This window comes from Podarcis melisellensis (assembly GCF_964234715.1).
Source record: "Podarcis melisellensis genome assembly, chromosome: 17".
NCBI classification, from domain to species: domain Eukaryota; kingdom Metazoa; phylum Chordata; class Lepidosauria; order Squamata; family Lacertidae; genus Podarcis; species Podarcis melisellensis.
The window spans coordinates 31,833,338-31,858,547 of NC_138534.1; the positions used below are offsets into that span (position 1 = coordinate 31,833,338).

General features: G+C 40.7%; 2 protein-coding genes across 4 annotated transcripts in view; both read left to right on the forward strand.

Annotated features, from left to right (window-relative positions):
- The first annotated feature begins 89 nt into the window (after positions 1-89).
- On the forward strand, positions 90-16,045 carry CASP2 (caspase 2). 3 transcript variants are annotated; one of them, XM_081894512.1, is made up of 11 exons: positions 90-239; positions 2,552-2,702; positions 5,395-5,562; positions 5,963-6,044; positions 8,545-8,642; positions 9,400-9,576; positions 10,333-10,461; positions 10,812-10,902; positions 14,174-14,323; positions 14,497-14,606; positions 15,643-16,045. In XM_081894512.1, exons 2-11 carry the CDS (start codon positions 2,553-2,555, stop codon positions 15,775-15,777), a joined length of 1,290 nt encoding a protein of 429 aa, XP_081750638.1. In that variant the 5' UTR covers positions 90-239; position 2,552; the 3' UTR covers positions 15,778-16,045. The 3 variants fall into 3 exon arrangements, with proteins under 3 accessions (XP_081750638.1, XP_081750637.1, XP_081750639.1); XM_081894511.1 differs by lacking the exon at positions 90-239 and adding an exon at positions 2,201-2,314; XM_081894513.1 differs by lacking the exon at positions 90-239 and adding an exon at positions 2,201-2,314 and having other exon boundaries at positions 8,548-8,642.
- A 1,990-nt stretch (positions 16,046-18,035) lies between these two features.
- The window catches only part of CLCN1 (chloride voltage-gated channel 1), a 110,058-nt gene continuing 102,883 nt past the window's right edge, over positions 18,036-25,210 (forward strand). The window contains exon 1 of the mRNA XM_081893894.1: positions 18,036-19,964. Coding sequence (XP_081750020.1) covers positions 19,914-19,964 — 51 coding nt within the window. The 5' untranslated portion in view covers positions 18,036-19,913. The remainder of the gene's footprint in view (positions 19,965-25,210) is intronic.

Below are 25,210 nucleotides of genomic sequence, written 5' to 3' on the forward strand. Positions count from 1 at the left end.
TCGTCCCGCCCGTTCTGCGCAGGCGCCTCAAACTAGTTGCAGCCACGTGATCGGGAATAGTTGTTCTCCTCCTCCTCCTCCTCTCTGTCCCCCCCTCCTCCTCCTCCCCACCCCCCGTTCTATTACTTGCAGGCCGTTGGGAGGAAGGAGAAATTTTAGGCGGGAAAAGCTGCGCCTCCTGCCTCGCGCAACCCGCGGCCTACCGCGCGCCGGGAAGCGCCAGGCGACGGCGGAGGCGAGTGAGTGGCTTTTGCTCTTCTTCGCGGTTCGCTGAGGCGGCGGGGCGGGGCGGGGAAGCGGGGCGAGAGGGAGCTGGAAGGGGCCGAAGCCCCTCAGTGGAGGCGGGGGGATAGGAGAGGCCTCTGGCGGCAGAGCCCCAGGCGGGAAGCCGCTTTCGCTGAGGGGAAAGAGGGTTGACAGAGCCGCGCATCCCGCCAGGGCCCCTTCAGCGTTTCCTCCCTGGCACTTGCCTCCCTCCACCGACATCCCCGCCTCTCTTTTCATCGCTCCTAATATATTATATAATGCAGCGACTCCGCAGAGCCACGAATAAATAATGATCGGCGGGTTTTTTTAATTGTTCAAAGCGTTTCAGGCGTACTTAATCCGTCTCACAGCAGTTTAATGGGTGAGCTGTGAACTGATGGTAGTTTTGGTGTGGCTTGCAAGTATAAAATTCAGGTGGAGAAACACAAGGCAGGGGTGTGAACTTAAAATAAAATATTGGGGATGGGGGGCTAGGTAAGCCTTGCCCAGCATAATCGATGATGAGATGTGGCACATGCACACCATTTGAATGGCATTGCCCATCAACTCTGGAGGGGCCTGGCCCCCTCTAATGTTTTATTGCAGGGGGATTAAGGGACCTCAGCCCCCAGTAGTTGGCTCCTACCATCACAGGGATATGGGTGGCGCTGTGGTCTAAACCACAGAGCCTTCGACTTGCCGATCGGAAGGTCAGCGGTTCGAATCCCCACAACGGGGTGAGCTCCCGTTGCTCAGTCCCTTCTCCTGCCAACCTAGCAGTTCGAAAGCACGTCATGTGCAAGTAGATAAATAGGTACCGCTCTGGCAGAAAGGTAAACGGCGTTTCCGTGCGCTGCTCTGGTTCGCCAGAAGCGGCTTAGTCATGCTGCACACATGACCCGGAAGCTGTACGCTGGCTCCCTCGGACAATAAAGCAAGATGAGCGCCGCAACCCCAGGTTTAAACTGTTCTTAAAAACACCCAACTTTTCCCAAGTGTCCAAATTGGTTTAGACCACCATGCGAGAAGGTGATTTCTAGTGTGCACCTGTGAAAATATATTGGGAAATTGAATATTATTTATTAGATTGTTATCCTCCAAATGAAGTCAAAATGTCCAAACAACATCAAAGTTAAAATACAAACATCTTAAAAGTTATAATGCATTTTAGTAGCATAAGAAATCAAGATATACCGTATTTACTTGAGTCTAATGCACCACCAAATCTAATGCACACCTCAATTTTCAGAACTGTGAAACCAAAAAAAGTATTGCTGGCGAATGTAAATGTGCCATTGAATCTAATGTGCACCTTAATTTTTGCAATGTAATTTGACCCAAAAAGGTGAGCATAAGATTCGAGTAAATACGGTAGATTGATATTGAATAAAAGTCAAATGAGCTACTATGTTGCAGCAGCTATGTATGAACAAAGTATCTCTGTTCAGCATGCAGTGTATATAATATAGAATTTTGTTATGGCTATTCTAGTATTTATAAAATCGATAGTTTTGTTTATTGCAGAATTGAACTGAGGAAATAATATAGCAATCTTTCCCAGTTTGCATCTGTATTAGACTTGCTTTCAGTTGTTTTCATTTTATTGATTGTGTGTTTGCCTTCTTGTGCTTCTTTGGGAGGAAGGGCACGCTATAAATTTAATAAGTAAATAAATTACTTTTCCACAAACTTTGAAATTGTTACCTTTCAGCATAGAAATTTTCAAGTTCTTTCTGAATTCCATAATTTGTGAGCCACTACTAAGCTGTGACTGTTTTCGGTGTAAAGCTGATGTTTAGGAAACACTGGTCTAGAAAGTAATCCAATGTTTTTGGAAGATGAGAAAGTCAGAGCCTATAATTTTGGTCAATAAACAGGGCAGCTCTTTTTTCTAACTGGTGTTATTTCTAACTCCTACACACTCCCATCAGGCTATTGGCGTGATCACAAAAGTTCTTGTTTTCCTTCTTCCAGCCAGCAGATCCTTCACCAATCTTTGTTGGATATTGCTGATGCAAAACTGTAATTAGGGAGAGAGGAAAGAATGTTCAGGAATCACTAAAAAAAGGTGTGTGTTCTCTAATAAAGGATCTGAGTAATAGAATAAACAAGTGTTTCAAAGCTAGATTTCTTTTCATTCAGAATTCCCCATGATACCCCTCTTCCATTTACCAGACAAAATTCTATGTTCCTAAGAACATTCATAATGGAAACACACAAGTTTCACTTCTCATTTGGTGTATGGTTAATGTGAAAACTTGTTCCAGTAGATTGTTAGAAGATAAAGGATTTTTATCTCTTCTAGGATGCTGGGCGCATGTGGCATGCAGAAATGTCACCAAGAGGCTCTGAAAAAGAATCGTGTTTCCCTAGCAAAGCAGCTAGTTTTGAAGGAACTGATGGAACACCTCATAGAAAAGGATGTGATCACTGAAGCAATGATGGAGATGATACAGGTACAGTTACTCTTGTCAGCAACTGGAATTAAAAGTTAAATTATCCAAAATTATCGTTGCTGTTTATGCTTCTAAGTGCCGCAATTATTCCTGTGTGTCAAATGAGATCAGTAGTATTCGGCAGCAAATAACTAGATAAAAAAATGTCATAGACTAAGACTGGTAATTAGGGATGGGCAGATCTATCTATTTCCAGTCCATTTCCCATGTGTACATTTAGAAGTCCATTCTGTCTGCAATTTTCTTTTCAATTCAGTTTTTGGTACGCATCTTAAATATGCATACTTTATTTGCCTTGTTCTATGTTTTTGAAACGGAAAACCATACCACAAAATTGGAGAAGTGCAAAAACCAACCCCCGTATTATTCCAAGTGAAATCAGGGTAGTTTGCTTAACAATACGGACTGAGCTTCTTACCTGGTAAGAACTGCCTGCAAGTGACCTTTTTAAGATGGAAAAGGGTTAGTCCCCTCTGTTTTCAGACTCAGTGTGCTCCAAAAGACTAAGGAAGGCCTTCTAAGAAAAATATATAGGGTAGGCTAATAACTTTCAAGGACATTTGTGAGGCTGGGCTAAAGAGCAAGAGAATGAACAGAAATGAGGCACTTGGCTAAGTTCTAAAAGCTCATGCTGGCATAAGTAATCAAACAGTTATTGATCCAAGCACCCCTTTTGTCACTTATGTCTCAGTAGCTCCTAAAAGTTACAGTAACTTTTTAAAACAAGTGTTTGCATTACAGAGCAACAACAACAACAACAACAATATTTATTACGGCCGTAGGCCCATACAGGTAAAAACAACACATAAGTAACAGCTTGTGCACGTGGGAAAAAAACAGCCGCTAAAACACCTCTATAACAATAGAATACTATAAGATAGAATGGCATACATTACAGAGCATCATGCCTCTTAAAACACTGGGTGCTATTGAAGTATTCCCATTCTATCATCATCTTCTCTGTTTGAAGGAGTCCAGCTGTGTTGTTGGATGATGCAGACTTAACCAATAAATTGAAATAATGTAGAATGCTGGAGAGGGAAATAATTTTTCCAGTTCCCAAGCTGTGAGGCAGACTTTTCCAGTAATAAATCACAAACATTTTTATTTCTATGTATTTCTAAAGAACCAATATTTTAATACAAAATGTATGTTAAACTATCAAGGGGATGCCAACTTCTTTGCGTGTGAATCTGTGTTAGAAACTTTATAACAAGAATACAAAGCTGACTGAATGAACTACAGCTAAAATCTTACGTTCATTTTTCACATGGTCTAGTCCTCAACCGAAGACTGCAAAAAACAAAGCCATGCTTCCCCTGCCCACCCCCCTAATATTCTTAAGAGGATCTCTTTTCCAGTCTTCAGAGAGTACTGTATTACACCCAGAGCTCAGAAACTGCTTGTGCTAATGAAATTCTCTGTCGCAAAATGTGCCTAGAACAATGGGAGTTTCGAACATTGGTGTGAATAAATGTGTAAAATGTGATTGTCTGATTCACTCTGAGTAAAGTTATGTAGGGTTTTTTTGCAACTGCTCTGTGTTTTGTGTAACATGTCTTGGCCAGGCATTATGTCTTGGGGATGGCGGATATATGCAGAGACATATAACCAAACGAGCCCTCTTGTGAGAACCTCCCAAAGCCCAGTAAGCAAAGCAGAGAGAGCTTAAGAACTCTTTCTGTGCTGGTGCAAAAGGAGCTTTTATATTCCTTGCCTTATGTGCAATTTGCGGGATTTCAGCTGGCCATCTTACAACCATGTATGCTTGAAATCACAGAAGTTAATCACTTGCAAGATGTGATTGTTCTGTGATGTAAAATATTTAATCCTCCCTGTGCAGTTTCCTTGGAGGTTTCCGTACAGGGTTGCTATATGGGAGACAAAAGGAGGAAAGAATAGTGAAATTGAATATATTTATTAAATGTATGTTAACATTTGCATGATTCCATTCTTTCAAATTAGGCAGCAATCCTAGTATACACACTAAGGAGTTCTAGATATAGGTAGGTAGCCGTGTTGGTCTGCTGTAGTCAAAGCAAAATAAAAAAAAATCCTTCCAGTAGCACCTTAAAGACAACTAAGTTTGTTATTGGTATGAGCTTTCGTGTACATGCACACTTCTTAAGATACACTGAAAGAGAAGTCACCAGACCTTTATATAAAAGTAAGAGGGTGGGGAGGGGTATTACTCAGAAGTGTGGTGGGAATGGGTGATTGGCTGAAAGTTGTGGTAAACCAGTTGACGACTGTTAACAACTGCAATTGGCCTTACAGGAAAAAGAAAGGGATGAGATGGCCAAAAACAGCTTTATCATGTATAATGAGATAAGAATCGAATGTCTCTATTCAGACCAGGTCTCTCCATGGTTTTAAGTTTGGTAATATTGTAATTCAGCAACTTCTCTTTCCAGTCTATTTTTGAAATTCTTTTGTAATATTACAGCTACTTTGAGATCTTGTATAGAATGTCCTGGGAGATTGAAGTGTTCTCCTAGTGGATTCTCTGTCTTGTGATTCCTGATGTCAGAAACTAAGGAGTGAGATTCATTAAACTCAGTGAGAGTTGCTTCTGAGTAGATATGTACAGGATTGCCAGGGTGAGAGCACTTCAAAGCTCCATAGGAACGATGTTGGTTCACCTATCCAATTCAGTGATCTTTTACCATGTTTGGTTTTTTTCTGAATTCAGGGCAAGTCTGGAAGTTTTAGCCAAAACATAGAATTCTTGAACCTGCTCCCAAAGAGGGGTCCCAAAGCCTTCTCAGCTTTCTGTGAAGCTTTACAAGAAACCAAACAGCAGCACTTAGTGGAAATGCTCCTGAGCACCATTCCCAGCCATAGCAATGGGAACGCAAGGGTAAGGAAGGATCAAATAAAATGGGGTGGGGGGGACCCCATATTTGTTTAGTGATCTCCTGTTGTCCCCTCCATGCTCCTGAATACCCTCACTTCTATTTTTGTTGTTATGCTGGAGTGGCACATGATTCCTGTGGTGTTTTACATGATGATTATTTTTTTGGGATGTGTGTCGGGAGGGGGAGTAAATACACCTGGCTTGAAATGAATATTCCCCAAAAGAGGATCAGGAATCCTAACTTAAATAGATATACACTTACATGTGTCTTATCTTTTCTGTGCTTTGTGTAAAGACTACCTAAGATGATTGGTGTATGTATAGACATCCAGTAGGCAGAAAGTGGTTATTTTCCTTTGCATCTCTGTATTTATGTTTAATAATGCTGTGTGGACTCTTTCAGCTGAATTCTGGCTATGAGGAAAAGCTGCCATTTCCTATATCTGAATCAGAAATCTCTCAAAAAAGGCCACGGTGGCAACTTGGTAAGTTTATTTTTGTGAAATGTGACTATTGCAATTGTAACAGCTAAAAACTTCCTTTTGTCGTTTACTAGCATTCTATTTAATATGACACACAATGAACAAAAGAAAAAAGATTTCTGTTGTGGGGGTAGGAAAATGCATGTTGATTTTCCAGTGTTGCCTTTGGTTAAGAAAAGATCAAACATTTTTGTTAGGTAAGAGCAAGCCTGAAAACATTTAGCCCCAAGGAGCTATTTTTTAAATATATTAATAACAAAAGTCAGAGATCAGTGTGCAAGGCTTTTGTAATCCAAAATAGATTTCCACCACCTTTGCTTTTGTTATAGCAGCCACATGGAGGTGGTGCTGCTTTATTTCTTTGGAATATTTATATATTCCTCCCTCATAAAGGCTATTTTTAGTAGTTGGATACTATAGGATACATCGAAAATTGCCAGAATGTGTCCACTGATGATGAAATTCAATTTTTGCTTGAAAGATCTATTTGAGCCAAGAATAATGTGTGGAAAAGATAGTATATATGAAATCACATAAAGATAGGCAACTTGTGGCCTATTTTTTCAGACTCAGCCTATGAAGCAATATTATCTGACCAAATGCAGCCTTCAAAATTGTAACGAAAGGTTGCCTGCAATTCCATTTATAAGGAGAAATTCCCACTTTAATATTACACTTGTTTCTTTGTTTTGGATGTTATGCTCCAAACTGTAGTTGCTTTCTTTTGTGGTGTAGTTGCTTTTGGGACCTGGGGGCACATTCAGAAATGTAATAAACTGTTGTGAGCACCACAAAATGCCCAATTGGTGTTGCTCAGGAATGAGCCAAACACACATAAAAAAGACAAATAAACAGACAAAAAAGTTGGCTCTTCACCTACCACCCCAACAACAAAGCTAAAAAAGCACAATTTTTTAAATTAAAAATTGTCCAAAACTGGGAGAGGCAAGAGGCTTTGGGGTGCAATGGGGGGCTTTGGGGTGTCATGAGCGCACCATTTTGGGGACGCAGGTTGCTTGGAAAATAAATGCTGCAAAGGGCTCTTGTATTTTCCTCTTGTTTTAATTGTATCTCATGGCCAGACTTCTTTGAGGGAAATTGTTTTCTCCCTATATATTTTGAAGGGACAGAGATATATTTTAAATAAATTAGATATAAATAAAATTAAAGAGAAGAATGTGCCTGAGATTCACATCTCCATAACAGAAATACTTAAAACTAGGTGACATGTGTTTTTAATAAAACGTGGCTGGGATGTGTGGCAAATTGTATTTCAGTCTCCAGACTATTGTTTTCAGAACGGTGGCTCTTAAGAATACAATATATTGACTATAATGTTTTATATTTTCCATGCAAAAAGCTGACCTACTTTTTACATCCAAATTTTATGGCCAGGTCTCTTGGTTTCGGTTGCATCCTGCTGATCTTCTAAATTGCAGACTGTTTTATTATTAACTAGCAACCAGATAAATTATTCAGTATATGCGTTTTTTATCCATGACTATTAACAATAGCTGTAACACAGAATAATCACAAAACTATAATTGGTTGCCATTAGTCATTATATTTGGCAGGTTGCACAGGGCAAGGTGCCTAGACTTGAGCAAGTCATAGGAGTTTAACTTATGTATTAACCAGCTATGGCAAACCAGTGGCCCCCCAGATGTTATTAGGGTCCAACTCCCATCAACCCCAGCCAACATGGGTTATGGTCACAGAGGATGGGTGTTGTAATCCAAGAACATTTGGTGGGTTTTTCTAAAACGTGGCTCTGTCTGTGTTTCACTGGTAGCCTCAACCCTTTCTCTCCTTGATATAGTCCCAACAAATGCCTATTTGAAGTTGCTACTTCCACTTCAAAGAAATGCTCCATTGGTGTCAATGGGGGCTTCCCTTGAAATGTAGAAAGCAGCATCAGAGAGGCTATTTTTGTTAGCACCATAGTAGGGAGAGAATTAGAGAATTGTAGAGATGGAAGGGAACACCAGGCCCACCTAGTCTAACCCCTTCAGTATTGGAATATTTTGCCCAACATGGGGCTTGAACCCACAACCCTGAGATTAAAGGGCCGCATGCTCTACCAACTGAACTATCCCTCAGAGCTAGAAAGTAAATTTGCCTACTCCATCTCCACAGCCATGAGGCTTCTGCAGCTCCCCTGCAAATGCTGCCTTCATAACAAAAAATGCACACTAATTACATTCATACACTTTATATCAAGTCTGATTTAACCCTGAGATTCTCCCCACTTAATTAATATACACATATGTTCTAAATATCACAAAAAGTGGTGTTTTAAAAAGCTACATAAACATGCATTTGATTTGCAATCATTTTGATCTCTTTACTGTGACTGGACTTACTCCTCTAGTGCTTAAAAAATTGGCGGGTTATATTATTAATTTGGTATCCCTAAATAGTTGTAAATGCCAAGTTTATACCTGCACAGAAGTTATTTTGTTGCTGAGCCACTTAACATTTTGGTTTTTGGCCTGTGTCTCAGCAGAACCAGTGGAGCATTCTTTGGATGATGGAGATGGCCCTCACTATCCTCAGGTGAAGCTATGCACCCCAGAATTCTATCATGAGCATGAGCACATGGTGAGTATCCTGAAGGGTGGAAGTTTAGGGCCCCCCCCCCAAGCATTGGGTGCTTTTATTGGTAATCTGCAGAAAGCCAGCTTCAAAATGTGAAATAAATGCCTGTTCAGGGGATGACATGTTTTTTACTTTCGCATGCAGTTCTAAAAACATGAACCATCTCAAACTGAAAAATAGAGGCAGGTGGTTTAATAAGTTTTATTTTGATGTGTGCTTCTCTTTTAGATACCTGTATTTTCTTCCCAAAGGCACTTACATATTTTCCTTGGATCTTATGCTATTTTGGACTTCTGTTGATTCTGAGTCCAGTTCTTAAGGTGTGATAGCATGAGTTCCATTGCAGTCATTTGATTTAAGTATCCTTCCCTTACAGTCTCTGCCAGTCATTCGCTTCTCACTGGTGCTTCTACCAGACTGGGAGATTTTTTTTCTAATTCTTTAGGCAAAAGAATAAAGTTCTTTTAAAATATCATTAAATTTCTAAATGGAAATCCTGTACACTGATAGAAACAAATATGAACTTGTTTGAGCGTTAGCATGAAACCTTACATTGCTGGGATTTTTCTGGCCATTAGCCTATAAATCCTTTTAAACTACAGTGTTTTTTCTGCTATAAATGTAAGGTGTCCTCTCCCTTTGTGTTTATTTATGTAGGTATGCCATAGGATTCTGACTGTCATGAATAAGTATCTTGTGATTTTGCTGTTTTCATAATATACCAGGAATCTGGATCCATCAGGTTACCTGTTTTTCACAGGCATACAGGATGAAATCACACCCACGGGGCTTGGCGCTGATACTTAGCAACGTGCATTTTAGCAGTGAGACGGACCTAGAGTTCCGTTCTGGTGGCAATGTTGACCAAGTTGCCCTAGAAATGCTCTTCAGACATCTTGGGTACCAAGTGATGGTACGGCATGATCAAACTGCACAGGTGAGCCCTGAGAATGGAACAAGCATGATGAATGTCTCCATCCTGGAAGTCATTTTTTTATAATTGGCTCCTCACAATAAATTGGGTAACTGACATCATTTCTAATGTGAATCTGGGTATACTGGAGCAAGCATTTTATGTATACTAAGGATTGTATTTCCATGTAGAATTTTTATCTCTACTGCTATCTAGATAGCATAATTTACTGTATTTTTATTAAGTACTTTATTTAGTTTGTTCAGTCTCACAATTTTATTAGCAAATTCATTTATTTTAACGCATTTCACTTACGTTACTCTTACACACGTTCAATAAAAATCTACAGAAGATTGCTTAGTGTAATAACTTTGTGATAGTGATTAAATAACTTTGGTCCCCCAGAATTGTAGAGGCTGGGCACAGCAACCAGAAGTTTCTCTCAGCCTTTGCCTATACAGCCAATGCCACTTGGGCTGTTTCTGCCATCAGGAATCTGCTTCCTACTCTGGAGTCAGAGGCCCCAGGAAGACTGGCTGGCTGGTTACAGAATTTTAGAAATTACTATCTCTGAATACTTGGATTAAACAGAATATAAAATCTGGAAATTCTCTGGAAATTGGGCCCATGTTCAACCATTTTTTATAATTAATTAGCCTTCTTTGGCTCCCCATTAAGCTTGTTATTGGTACATGGCTTTGCTCTGTTAATTGTGCCTTTCCCACTTCTCTGGTATTTGCAGTTTTAGGGATTGCTGATTTTAGTTACTTCTTTTCTCAGGAAATGCATAAGGAGTTGGAAAACTTTTCAAAGCTTCCAGTTCACCGAGATGTAGATTCCTGCATAGTATCACTTCTCTCACATGGCATAGAGGGTGGGGTCTATGGAGTGGATGGCAAACTGCTTCAGGTAATTTACCTGTGTGGATTCCTCCTTTGTGTAGGGCATGGTCATCTAAGGATGATGAAATTGGCAACCAGCTACTGGCAAATAAAGTTATAATAGATTCTGGCCTGAAGCAGAAATGAAGGTATTTCTGGAAGTTGGAAAGCAATTAATGGAAACATATAGGAGCAGAATGTATATTTGAATGATATTTAGAATATTGTGATTGCTTGCCTATTTCATTGCCACCCTTCAATATAAATATTATCATGATGATTTACAGAATAAAATATATAACAATTAAAAAGCATGATTCAGATAAAATTGGTTTAGCAGTTTTTTCTAACAAATGTTTACCGTGGTTTTTTTTCCAGCTGCAGGAGATTTTCAGGCTCTTTGATAATGCAAACTGCCCTAGGCTTCAGAATAAGCCCAAAATGTTCTTCATTCAAGCATGCCGGGGAGGTAGGTAACCCAAGGAGAAGGGTGTGGGGGTATGCGGGTGGGGTTACCTGTGCTTCACAAACATTCCCCATTCTACACAGCTTGCGCTCAACTCTCCTCTTTGCTTCTCTCAGGTATAAGCGGAACCCACATTCACCTCCCTGCCTTGCTGTTGCCACTACCTCTCTCTGTAAGTGCTTCTCACTCTGCATGGCATGTGGTCAGCTGATTGCAGACCCTGCAGCACCGTGACAAAGGGGAGCTTTGTAATAATTCCCATATCTTGCATGTGTGGTGTGGGGCGGTTAGCCACACTAATCATAACCCAGCATGGAGATTTTACCTGCATCCTGGAACTTGATCACAGTTGCTCTTTGGTCTGGACTATAGATTTACGTATATTTTCTGGATTTGGGGGAAATAAAAAAAGCAGCAGTCCGATGGCCAGTAACCCACCTTCCATAACACCATAACATAAAACAAGCGCTATGCATTCCTTTGAAGAGAGATTCCATTGAAAAACTCTTTTATGAAGTTCCTTAAAATCAGATGGGGAACAGGGTCTTCAGCTGCATTTAGAGCATGTACAAGAAAATTTAGACATTCAAAGCTTAATGTCACTGTCTTCAGTGACATGGTCACTCATGGAAGAAACTCTTAAGTCCATTGAAAGGAATTTTGGAAGAAAAGTACCAAGAAACACAAGAGGGGCATAAGCTTCTTGGCATAAACTTTCTAGCACATCTTCCAATTATACTGTAACTTGTATAGGAGATGATGGGAGATTCACAAAACAGGTCACTTTCCTTAGCCATTTGAGGCCATGCTGGAACATAAGCCTACAAGAAATGTAGCATTACTTCCCAGTAACCTTACTAATTCAAGCACAGAACCTTAATGAATCCTCCCCTTCAGTGAAGAAAAGGCTCCCAGAGTGGCTTCCAGTTCTTAAATGTAATAAAACTAACATGTACACGCACCACCTCTTTTCTACCTTGCTCCAAGCTTGTGCTTTTCTTTCTTAATTGCCTCCTTCACATTTTATTTCCCTTGCCGCCTGCCCCGCCAGCAAATGTCACTACAAGTGCCTCTGGGGCTAATGTTCTCCCAGTTGTTTTCTGGTCTGAGAGAGAAGGAAGGGGGGTCAGTTTGCTCTTGATGCTGCTTTTAAAACACCACTCTGCTCGACTTTGACCTGCTCAAATTAATGCAAGAAGCAATCCCAAAATGGTATATTCAATGGGACTGAGACATCCAGAAGTGGGATTTAGGACTTCCAAGTTAACAGTCACATTTCCAACTGTGGATTATCCGTCTTTAAGAAATTCTTAACATAGAAGCCTAAGTTCTTCCAAAATTCAGTTCTTATGCCTCTACTTGGTGGCTTCAGCAAGCATTTCAAAACTGAATAAGCCTGTCTGGATGGGCTAAACCAAATGAAGCTTTTGCAACATATTTGTGCTTGATGCAGGCCTAGTTTTTTTTTTTTTTTAAATCTATAGACACTATAAAACCATTATGACCTGGAGATCCTTTGCACAGTATGTTTAGAGTGCATATATAGAATATAGTCCAACTACAACTTCTGAATAGAAAATGGTTTGAAGAAGTGAACAGTTCAGCTGATAAGAGAAGTAATGAAAAACAGAAGCCATTCCTTTTCATCAACAGTTGAAAGTTATAGTCCTCCTTCATGCTTTTATATTTTCCTTTTCAGTCTTACCTTGATAGTGAAAAAACAACACACAGGTTTTGTTCTAAGAAACAAATGGAAAATTTATAGTATCCCGTGCTCATGAAGCTACCTTGAAGTTTCTGTCTGTCAGCCTCGTACCTACGAATTAAATTTCTTCTAAGCAGAAACACTGTGGTCACTTACAGAAAATTCAAGGTGCAGTTTTGCTAAATTATGCTTAAACCTGAGTAGAGATCACTTTGATAAAGGAGACTCGGTGCTATTCAGATGAGCTTTAAAGCAGCAAAATTGAAAGAAATTAGTGTCTTGAAAATAAAGCAGAATTTCTGATCTTGAAGCAGGTTTTGGGCAGCAGTTTACCGTTTGGCAGTTTAATCCAGTTTTGCAAGCTCACTGCTGGTGGAATAAATTGTGAAAATACTTCGCAAGCATTATTTGATCAAACTTCATTTTACTGGACACCATTAGAAACTAGCTTGAGGGTGTCACTTGAAATAGTTTATCCTGAGTCAGATCTTCCTTCTCGCCATGCTTTTGATAATGATGATGATTTGAAATTTTAAATATCAAAAGTCACAGTGGCTAATGCCTGTATATGTATAGATCTTACTAGACATGTTGGTGATGCTGCTTGAGAGCAAAAATATCTGTTCTCAGTCTTTCTTAAAATGGTTTTGTGTGTCCGATTTATTAGTTCGTGGATGCTTGATGTTTTCAAAAGTTGTAATGCAATCCAAGAAGATTGTGCTGTTTGAAACCAGGCAGTTTTCATTCAAGTCTATCTAAAAAATGATCAAGGGCTCTGTCCTACATTTTTCTCATTCCTTTTATTACCTCTAACCTATGTATACACATCTTTTGTACTGTTTAAGATGTATGGTGATTACAGAGGGAAAGCAGCTGGAACAACCTTTCCAAGATGTATAAATACTTTCTCTTCAGATTTTATTCCCAGATTTGCTTCGTCTCGGGTTTATACCCTTACTTAAATATGCTTAATATTACTTAATAACCTTAGTCTTTCTTTTCTTTTTTCTTGCTCTTCCTGTACATGTTGCTTTTTCCTATTTGCTCTGGCAAGATGTAGAAAGAACGAGTCTGTAGCACTTTAAAGACTTAATAAATTAATTGTGACATAAACTTCCTTAGGCTGGAGTCCACTGCTTCAGGTGCATGAAGTATTCTCAGTTGGTTAGTCTATGCCAATGGGGGGTATAATCAATGGGATTTTCCTCTTCTATGGCAGGTGATTCTCCAGGGGCTGATGGGGAAGGGGAAAGCTAAGGTGAAAACAGTTGGGATTCTTAAATCAGTGCCTGGCTTACACACGACTACTTTGGACATGAGTTCCCATGTGTACCAGGGGAGTGGTACCAGTGCTTTTTGATCATTTAATTACTGCAAGGTAGATAAGTGGCTAATAAGACTATTGTAGTCAAATTTGGTTATTGTTGCCAAAAGTAAGGAGGTCAGGGAATGTAGATGATGCTCAATAGTAAACCCTACTAATTGAACATACAATCAGAAATGTACCTTTAGAAAAGATGCTTGACGAAGGTGGGTGAAATTCCTGCCTTCTTGTTTTCTCTTTATTAGATGAGACAGACCGTGGAGTGGACCAAATAGATGGAAATGAGCGTGCTGACTCTCCAGGTTGCGAAGAAAGCGATGCCAACAAGAAAGAGAATCCCAAGCTGCGTCTTCCCACTTGCTCTGATATGATATGTGGCTATGCCTGTCTGAGAGGTACCTGGAATAGTACCATAAAAGTCTTTTCGTTACGTTATTTTAATGAACTGCTCAAAGGTGGTTTTACACCTTTGAACTGAGTTGCTGTTGGTGGATCATCATGCACTTGTCCCTCTTTTTCTACTTTGCACTGACTTTACTTACTTACTTACTTACTTACTTACTTACAGGCACAGCTGCTATGAGAAACACCAAACGTGGGTCCTGGTATGTAGAGGCTCTGACTTCTGTGTTTGCTGAAGATTCCAGAAATACGCATGTGGCTGACATGCTTGTAAAGGTGAGCTGGGATGCTGTGCTTCACTCTTGCTTCTCAACTAACTTCTAGAAGGCGCTGCACTCTTGAGATTCTTGTTTAACTTTCGTTGGACCTCCTGTAGCATTACTGTTCCCTTTTGGGGCCTCTGGGAAGCAAAGTGCAACTTCTGCAAACAGACATTTGATATAATTTAGGGGTGTGCTGTCAAGAGAACAAGCTGGTCATCACACTTTTCCAACAACACAAGAGACGACTCTACACATGGACATCACCAGATGGGCAGCATCGAAGTCAGATTGATTATATTCTCTGCAGCCAAAGATGGAGAAGCTCTATACAGTCAGCAAAAACAAGACCTGGAGCCGACTGTGGCTCAGATCATCAGCTTCTTATAGCAAAATTCAAGCTTACCGTATTTTTCGCCCCATAGGGCGCACCTAGTTTTTTTGGGGGGGGAAATAAAGGGGGAAAAAATTATTTCCCCCCCAGGTGCAGGGTGGGGCAGGGGAAGCCCGAGGTTCCCCAGCCCCCAGAACAGGCTGCTCTCCGCAAGCCATGGGAGCCCTCTAGACATCCTGGAGAGTGAAGTCAAATGGGCCTTCGAAAGCACTGCTAATAACAAGGCCAGTGGAAGTGGTGCTATTCCAGCTGAACTATTTAAAATTTTAAAAGATGATGCTGTTAAGGTGCTACACACAATATGCCAGCAAGTTTGGAAAACTCGGCAGTGGCCAGAGGATTGGAGAAGATCAGTCTACAGCCCAATCCCAAAGAATGCTCCAACTACCGCACAATTGCACTCATTTCACACGCTAGCAAGGTTATGCTTAAAATTCTACAAGGCAGGCTTAAGCAGTATGTGGACCGAGAATTCCCAGAAGTGCAAGCTGGATTTTAATAGGACAGTAGACTGGAAGTCTCGAGTAAACAAATATCCTGTCTGGTTTGAATTTCAGTAGAGCATCTGAACCAAAATATAAATAAATAAATATTCAAAAATGAATACTGTTTTAAATTTCTAAGCCTTTCTTTTGCCTTTTGTTACCTTTTCATTTAGGTGAATGGAATGATCAAGCACCGAGAAGGTCATGCCCCAGGCACCGAGTTCCACCGCTGCAAGGAGATGTCAGAGTATTGTAGCACTCTTTGCCAGGACCTTTACTTGTTCCCAGGAATTAACTGTGTCATCTAAGGGGGCCACTGCCTCTAAGGCCAAAGTCCACGTAATACTCTGTGCCATAGGATGACCTTCTGTAGAGGTCTAGGGCTACTCTTCCCTTACAGCATTTCATATTGAAGGTAGGGGGCGTTAAGCTGTCCTGTTTAGGAAGCGGTTGACTGATGAACATATGATACTTGTTCTGTTGTTTCTAACAGTTTTTCTGATTTTATTGGGAATTTCATATGTTATCAGATATTGTGACCCATGGAAATTAGCATATAAGTGTCTTTTAATTTGATCATGCCTGGCTAAGCCAGCTTTCTTACTCAGTGTGCAGCTTTTTTACTCATTGTGCAAATTTCTCTAATATCACTATTTCAGACAGACTTTGGCAACTTGTTGATGCTTGCCTCCCAGTTCAGGGTTTGTAAGTATAGTGTGTTTATGTGCCAACATTGAGGTTGATGGGGAGCACCTAGGTAGCGAGTATTTATCACAAACAGGAGTGTGAGAAATACCCCCCCCCCAAAAAAAAAATCTGTTCTGCTTATTTTCTCAAAGAAGTTGATAATTATTAGCACAAACTGACACCAGGACTTGGAAACAATTGAAACAGGTTTCCATTCCACAAGGTGTTTCTAATTATATAACAAGTTTGTCTTTTTGACTTCTATTGTTGCTATTTCCATTCTCAATGGTAGCATACCCTGTGATGACTATTGTAGACTTGTCATTTTATTAGGAGATGTTTGCCTACACTGTATTTGCCTATATTTTCTGCCCACCCATCCCATGATTCCCTATTCCTTGTGAGTGAAATTGATCCTCATGAGCAGAGGCATGGCTATAAGCGCCCCCCCCCCCAGCTGCTCAGATGCCACACATGGCTTTTTAAGGGCAAATCTACACATTGGCAGAGTTAGGGAAATCTCTGCATGCCCATTTGCACACCTGCTTTGCTCCTCCCATTGTGTGAGCAAACAATTCAGGAAGTCTTCAGTTAATTATGCATTCTTTTTTCCAGTACTGTAACGGCCCCCTTTTGCGGGACCTGCCATTTTAAGAAACTCACTTGCAAAATGAGGACAATCCTCAAGAGCCAGTCTTATTTATATGTGCAAATGTATACTCCCCAGTGGTGCAACAGTCCTGGCACCCAGTAGCCACAGGTAATTAAAAGCCTGGACTTTTAACTGGTGCATATGTTTGCTGCAGAGCACAGGAAATGTGCTCTATTCCCTCTCCCCCACCACTTTTTTTTTTAATTGCATGCCACACCTATGTTTTGCAGTTACGTTCTTGTATATTGTTGCCTTTCGGCATCCTAATAACTGCAGCCAAGGACTGTATGCTTAAACAAGCTGCCCTTGATCAGCCTTTATCATTCTCTTTTGCCTAAGATTTTGAAAAAAAATATTTTTATAGGATTTTGATATATATTTTTAAAAACAAACATAATGGTTAGGAAAATAACATGAGGCAGAATAATCTAACAAGAGGCCAGAAGCTTAGAAGGTCCTTTTGTCCTGCCCTAGTGCAGTTGAACTGCACACCACACCTGTTGAGCAGTAGCCATTTCAGGGCCAGTGAACAGCTCAGGGTGACAACTCAAAGGTTCTTTCCTCTGAGTAAAAATAGAAAAAAAACATGGGAGTCCTCTCTGGAAATTGGTGCTTGGTAACTGTACTGTGTTAGTACAGACGTCTCCTCCTAGTCTGAGAAAGGAGAGGGCAGGTCTTTGTCACTGCCACTTTTTATAAACTTTGTATATAAACTATATCTCCATGTGCCAAAATAAAAAGTGATCTTGTTTTCTAACTGGTGTACTTTGTTGTTGTTTTTTTTTAACCAATAAGGAGGCATCGTCTCTTTCTCTATATCTGCAGTGCAACTAGGTTACAGAACAGGCCTTTTACCAAAGAGAACTGGTACAAAACAGGATTGATTCTAATCCTGGAGTCATGAATGTGGGTAAAGTTTTCAGTTCTGTGTAGTTGTGAGTATGAGCCCTTTGTCTGGAGCATGGGTAGGCAAACTAAGGCCCGGGGGCTGGATCCGGCCCAATCGCCTTCTCAATCCGGCCCATGGACGGTCCCGGAATCAGCATGTTTTTACATGAGTAGAATGTGTCCTTTTATTTAAAATGCATCTCTGGGTTATTTGTGGGGCCTGCCTGGTGTTTTTACATGAGTAGAATGTGTGCTTTTATTTAAAATTCATCTCTGGGTTATTTGTGGGGCATAGGAATTCATTCTTTTTCTCCCACCACAAATATAGTCCGGCCCCCCCAAGGTCTGAGGGACAATGGACCGGCCCCCTGCTGAAAAAGTTTGCTAAGCGCTGAGCATTCAAAACAGGGATCCTCCTTAGTGACACCTGTGTAATCTTGTGTTGCACTTGGTTGATTTTACAGGAGAGGAGTGTGGTTTATGATAGCTGTATAGATAGGGTTCTGACCTCATGTGACCACGCTTAATCTTTTTTAAACCCACCATGCTTGCGTGAATTTACCCCCAATAAGTATAGTACTTGTTAACATGGTTACATTGGGTCTGATGTCCTTTCCTCCATATGGTTATCTGGCCCACAGCATACTTTGAATTTGGAGGTCACTTATTAGTTTGTAAATACCCAAATTAAAGGATTTAAAAACCAAAAGAAAAGCCATTTAGGTTTTTCAGAAGAAAACAGCCAAAGAAAAAGCAAAATGGTAGCCTCAGGGAAAGTGGAAAGGAAACACTTTCACAAATATATTAAGCAGACACTGGGATTCTTATGAAAACGTCAATTGCATTAATAAGTAAAAATGTAAAAGGTCACTAAAATTGCCGGGCTGATGAGCTATTATTTTGCATGCTTTTGCTCATAATTATAGTCGGCTTGACTGAGTTGAAGGATTCACTTTAGTAACTGAAGACAAGTTATGCAGAAACCATTTTTAGTGTGTATGTAGTTTGAGAAACTACATTTTGTGTGTGCATATTTTATTTAAGGTACTACACCATTAAATAAACCCTTAGGAATATGATTGTCCCGGGCTACATCTTAAGAGAAGAACTGTTGCCATCAAAGCAAAAGTGGTTTGGTAATATCCATGTTTTGCAGTCTGTACTCTTCTACTAAATAGGTATTTCAGAATCCTTCTAAATCAGTGCAAGCGGGGGGGGGGGCTTGGTAGTTCCACCACCTTCAGAAGTTCCAGGGTGGCAGTGGTCTGGAAGAGGGCATTCTCCATGTGATTCTCCCTATGCTGTAGAATTCCATTCCCACAGGTGCACTGGGCACTTTCACTACATAGATTTTGTCATAAGCTGAAGATGCACCGGGTAGGCAGCTGGAGTGGTTCAGATAATTAGATGTGCATGACAGAAATCTGAACATCTGAAACAGCCCCTAGAAAAAGGTAGTCTTAAGTAAAACAGAAAAGGAATTGTTTAGACTGGGCATTGTGGAATAGAACAAGAGCTAATGGGACAAAATTATGGAAGCACCACATCTCAGCCCTAAGCATGTTTACAGTTACATCCTGCTGACTTCATTGGAGCTTATTTGCAGTAAGGACACTGGCTGTTGCCTGCTTATGAGAACAATCTCTGAAGCCTGTGGGATTTGAACTTAGCTTCCCAGGGGATGCTGTTGAGAGTCTGTCAACAAGGGCATTCGAAATATACAAAGCTTTGGATTATGGGCTGTAATGGTAATAGCCGGGCATTGGCACCTTTGCCACTAAGATATCCTTCTCAGTCTAATAATTTTGGTCATTCTTCATTCTTTTTTCCCAATGCTTTTTCCATGAGTCGAACAAATGTCAACCTCTGGTCCACCTCCACCAAAACCCTACCGATCACCCTTCCAGTTCTGGAATCATTGGCCTTGGACACAAACAACCCCACTGGAGCCAGGAGAAAGAAATCTTATCACCTTTTAATTTACTAGGCTGACTCAGTGCCAGAGCAGCAGTTAGAGGCATTAGAGCAGGGACACGACTGCTGTGTCAGAGCATGAGCAGAACCAGGGTATCTGGTTACGCATCCCCCCCACAGTGAGCCTTTAGCTGGAGCACTCACAACTTCAGTTTTGTCCCATTCCATGATCCTGCAACCGGGAAGCAGAAGGGAAGGCACCTCCCCCGGGATGCCCAGTTTCCCCATTTGCAAACACTGGATATGACTGGGGACAACCGTCCAAAAAGGACATTACGGTATCAGCAGACACTGGTGAGTACACTGGTGTTGCATACTTCTCATTTACCTTGGACACCAGCCAGGGAGCCTTCAATTGTTGTCTCGTACCCTGTAATCTGCCACTTGAGAACCACTGTTTGGGATGCCTTTAGTTGTCCAAGCATCACGGAAAACCAGTGTAAAACGTGAAAAGTCATTCCTACACTTTCTGGGTGGAGTGAAAATCCTTTGATAGTTTGAGAGGCAAAAACAAAACAAAAGAAAAACAGAGTCTCTCCCTTCCCAAACAGATGTCCGGGCAGTTAAGTTCACTTAAGGGATAATTTGCAGTTTGGTTTTTGCCTGTGCTGGATTGGGAGGTAAGGTTGTTTGAGGTTCGAAGTTAGAAATATTGCCATTTAGCTTCCAGCTGAGGTGAAGAGTTGCCCCAGGATAAGGAAAAGACAATAAAACTAATGCTTGAGTGCTTCAATCTTTGTAACGCCTGCTGCAGTAAAATTACTCTTCTGTCTTCCATGTATTGTGCTGGCAGCTATAAGGTTTGGGTGGTTTGAGGTTACATTAGTATTCTGTTCTGTGTTGCTAAGCAGGAAAACGTTCGGCTCTTAGATTCTGGATTCTGTTTTTATTTGTATAATTTTGGAAGATTTCTTCAGGGAATGCATGGGGAATTACTGATGAATATTATAGAAGGTGTCTTAGCTACTTCTTTGAATGATGACTGCCAGTGACCTGTATACTGTATTGCAAAATAATGAGTGCTGTTGTGCAGAAATGATTAAGCAGTTTGCTCAGACGGGCAGTGGTTATCCAAGGTTTGGGGCAGAGGTCTTTCCCAGCTTGTTACTGGAGAGTCTTTTAACTGGCAATACCTGAATGGTGATTCTGTTTGCTGCCTTAAGCATGTCAGTGCAAAGGCATTACTGTATTATCAATCTAACAAATTAAATTCTCAATACTCCAGAAAAAAATTTAATGATTGAATCACAAGAGATGGACAGATAATGTGGGGAAAATGGTTGCATGACACATTCATTGTATTCACATGTTTTCAGATATACTATATGCTGAGAAAATCTTTGGTATACACCTTAGAAACTGTGTTAGAAACTCATATATAGAATCTAGGTGCCAAATGACTCCTTAAACCAAGTTTGCAGTCACCAAAATGGAATGTCTAGTTGCCATTTTGGGGCAAGATGGCTGTAAATTCTTATTTTTCAAATGATGGACTGACTGATTGATTCTCAGTTAAACACCAGGATAGAGCTAAGAGCTCTGAGAAGAAAAGTTACTTGATCCAGGGACAGTCCATATATATATATATATATATATATATATATATATATATATATATATGCAGGTTTTGGTGTCCTCGGGTGTCTTCCCGTGTAAAAGTTGGGGTGTCTAGGCGACGTTTCGACGAGGTCTCACTCGTCATCTTCAGGCTGGTGCTTTCGGCTTCTTGTTACTGGAACAGAGCAGGATCTCAGTGTTTGAGTTCCTATAAATACTGTTGAGGGGGTGTGGTGTATAGCCTCCAATGTTCTGGGCAGAGAGGAAGTTCCCAGGCTAGTGTGCCTTTTCTTCTTTTGTTCCTTAATTACTTGAGGGATATCTTGAGTGATTTCTTGAGTGATATCCTGAGTACCACTTAGGTGGGTCATTAGGTGTGGATTAGTTGCTAAAGTCTTTGTGTCTTGACCTCTTGAACTTTGTGAAGAGTTTTTCTGAGAAGATGGCTGTACTGCACTTAGTTGTGCTCTGGCTTGGCTTCGTGTATAGGGGCGAGCTGTGGTTTTGTGGCCTGTGTCAGCCAGATCTGTGTAGGGATTGCAGGGGGGTGCAGCATCCGGAGGTGCCACCATGGTTTGGCTACTGGATGGTGTCTGTAATTTATCTGTGGAGAGGGTCTGGGTTTGGGTCTGGTGTGGTTGATTGGTGATGGCGTTCTGTGTGCCTCTGGATCTGGTGTCAGTTTTTGTGGGGAGGGCTAATTTCCAGATGTCTGGCAAGCGGGATGTGTCGTCACGCTTGTTCATGTTGTGAGGGTGTTTCTCTATCTCGATGGCTTCCATGATTATTCTCTTGTGGTGATGTTCCATGTTAAAGAGCAATTTGGAATCTGCAAAATTAATTTCGTGTCCTGTTTCTTTCATGTGTTGGAAAAGAGAGGAAGTTTTTTCTTCTTTTTTGACGGCATTCTTGTGTTCTGCGATACGTGCATTTATTCGTCTGTTTGTTTGTCCAATGTACGTGGCTGGGCAGACTTTGCAGGGTATTTCATAGACCCCTTGGTTTTCCAACTGGATTTTATCCTTGGGGTTTCTGAGGATATTGGCTATTTTTTGGTTGGTGCAAAAGGCTGTTTTGATATTGTGTTTATGGAGGATTTTGCTAATTTTATCTGTAGTGCCCTTGATATAAGGAAGGAGGGCCATGCCATTGTTTTCTTCTGTGTCTTGGTTTTTGGGGGGTGTTTCTTTTTGGATTAGCTTCGTAACCCTGTTTTGCTGGTATCCATTGGCAATTAACACATTTGAGAGATTCTGTAACTCAGTTGTCAAGTGGTCTTTGTCAGCCAGGCGTTTGGTTCTGGAGATGAGAGTCTTGGCTACGGAGTTTATTTGTGCAGGGTGGTGGTGTGATTGTGCATGTAAGTAGCGGCTAAAAACTCTTCACAAAGTTCAAGAGGTCAAGACACAAAGACTTTAGCAACTAATCCACACCTAATGACCCACCTAAGTGGTACTCAGGATATCACTCAAGAAATCACTCAAGATATCCCTCAAGTAATTAAGGAACAAAAGAAGAAAAGGCACACTAGCCTGGGAACTTCCTCTCTGCCCAGAACATTGGAGGCTATACACCACACCCCCTCAACAGTATTTATAGGAACTCAAACACTGAGATCCTGCTCTGTTCCAGTAACAAGAAGCCGAAAGCACCAGCCTGAAGATGACGAGTGAGACCTCGTCGAAACGTCGCCTAGACACCCCAACTTTTACACGGGAAGACACCCGAGGACACCAAAACCTGCATTCCTGTACCCGTGAAAATCTACGAAAGCAATATATATATATATATATATATATATATATATATATATATATATATATATATAGTGACTGCTTCTGCTCAGGCTGCACAGAAAAAGCATTTGGCTCTTGAAATTCATTTTGATGGTGCAGGTAAAATATAACTGATAACTGATAAAATTCTACAGGCTGTGGTATTAGTGTGTGAAAACAGTCAAGATCTAATGATCCCCAGGCATGCACCTCCAGATGGTGGAGATGTCAGGCACCCTCCTGGTGTCCAGGTATCTTCACTGGGTTGCAAGTGGCCGATAGCTCCTGGTTAATTTCAAACACTGGTTAGAAACATAACTTACTACTTAAATGTTTTAGTCGTAATGGAACAAACTGATAAAAACGTTGGAATTGTATTGGTTTGTAAATTTCAATTAAAAATAAGCCAGTTATTGGCAGGGGATATCCTTTCTTGGGGCAGGATTTTTGACTAAATAGCCCACTGCAGGCCTCCCTACGCCACACCAAACAAGAACCCTTCATGCATTCTCAATGGTGTACATTCATTTCAGTGGATGCGGTAGATTTGTGGAAATGCTGTTGGTGTGTTTGGGCAGTGGCGTTTTGTGGACACAATAAAGGTCCCGTGCCCATTAAGAGTTCAGTGGGATAGTGTTCATTATGGAAAGGATCTTAGAGTGGACCTACAGTTAAAATAAATTAGTTGTACGTCTGCAAGACTGCGTTATTACAGGTTACCTGAACAAGCGATATTTAACAGGTCCTGAGAGAGACTGACAGGCCATAATTCATAACATAGCAATAACTCAAGGCAGCTTTATTGCATTACAGTTATTGCCAAATACCCAGAAAAGCTTCAGCTTGAAGGCAGGGATACTTTGTGCCAGCTGCCATCTACTAGGCTCATTTTTAAAAAAAGCGAAAATAAAATAGTATAATCATCACCCAAAGAATTTAATCACATTGATTTATTCACACAAAGTGAAGCATTTTGGCATACCTGTTATGTGGGTTGTAAGTTTCTTCTTCAGCTGGGATATTTGGCCTGTAAGTAGGGGCTGGCTCAAACCAACAAGCAGTACTTGTGGCTATGAGGGTTGCCAGGCTAATTGGTATAATTTCTTTGGGGGAAGAACAATTGTGCTGATATTAGCCAATAGTCCTTGCTGCGTTATTAGATGCCTGCTGAATACTCTCCACCCAGAGACTTGAGTTGGCATTCGTCTGTCTTGAGCAAGTGTTCCTCCAGGGGTGAAGTCAAGCTGCTGTGTTAATTTAACTAATAATTTTTATTATTATTATTATCTTATTACCATATGTAACTAACTATACATGCTTTTAAAATCTTGCTGATTTTATCTATTTACTGATAATTACTGTATTTTTCGCTCTATAACACGCACCCGACCATAACACGCATGTAGTTTTTAGAGGAGGAAAATCCGTAGGCATGCCACCCGTAGGCATTTCCTCCATAACACACACAGACATTTCCCCTTACTTTCTAGGAGGAAAAATGTGAGTGCTATGGTGCAAAAAATACGGTATATTATTTTTGTATACTGCTTAGAGATTCTTAATGATGTTTACTGTTTTTTTCTAAATAAATAAAAGCCTTCCTGTGTCTGCAAACAGGAAAACTCAAGACGGTGAAAACATGCCCCTTTCGCCCACAATATGGAGGGAGTAACTGCTGTTGTCATGTATTTTTACATTTATTTTATGAATTTGTTCTTAGTTGCCTTGAGTGCTTTTTTAAAAAAGCAGAAGAGAGGAATTTAAATAGTTTTTAATAATAATAATAATAATAATGGTCATGCAGGGCAGCAAGAATAGCTTGAGCTGGCTCTGCTGTATATGAAATTTGCCACGGACTCATTTGTGTTTTGGAAATGCATTTTGAGAACGGCGACTCTCTCTGTGACTCTGGTGAGTGTAACGTTCAGTAGACCAGACACCAGTCTGAACTCAACCGCTTTCATGCAAGCATCTCAAATGCAAAAGAGGAACACTGGCACCACTTTATGACGCATTCCGCTTGAGGCCACATACCCTACTTTATAGAGGTATGTCCCCTGTTTGGAGAGTAGGGAGGGTTTTGAAGTTTCCCCATTTAACACCAGGGTAGCAGGCTGAGGAGGCACATAAGTCACCTCGTCATGAACTTCTTCGCTATTGGAAGAGTCATTGCATTTCTGCTTAAATTTCTGTAATTTATAAATCTGC

Coding starts and splice junctions, on each gene's coding strand:
- CASP2 (XM_081894512.1), top strand. CDS start 2,553: ATGCTGGGCGCATGTGGCATGCAGAAATGTCACCAAGAGGCTCTGAAA. Junction 9,577..10,332: donor GGCATGATCAAACTGCACAG/GTGAGCCCTGAG, acceptor TTCTTTTCTCAG/GAAATGCATAAGGAGTTGGA. Junction 14,607..15,642: donor TGGCTGACATGCTTGTAAAG/GTGAGCTGGGAT, acceptor CTTTTCATTTAG/GTGAATGGAATGATCAAGCA.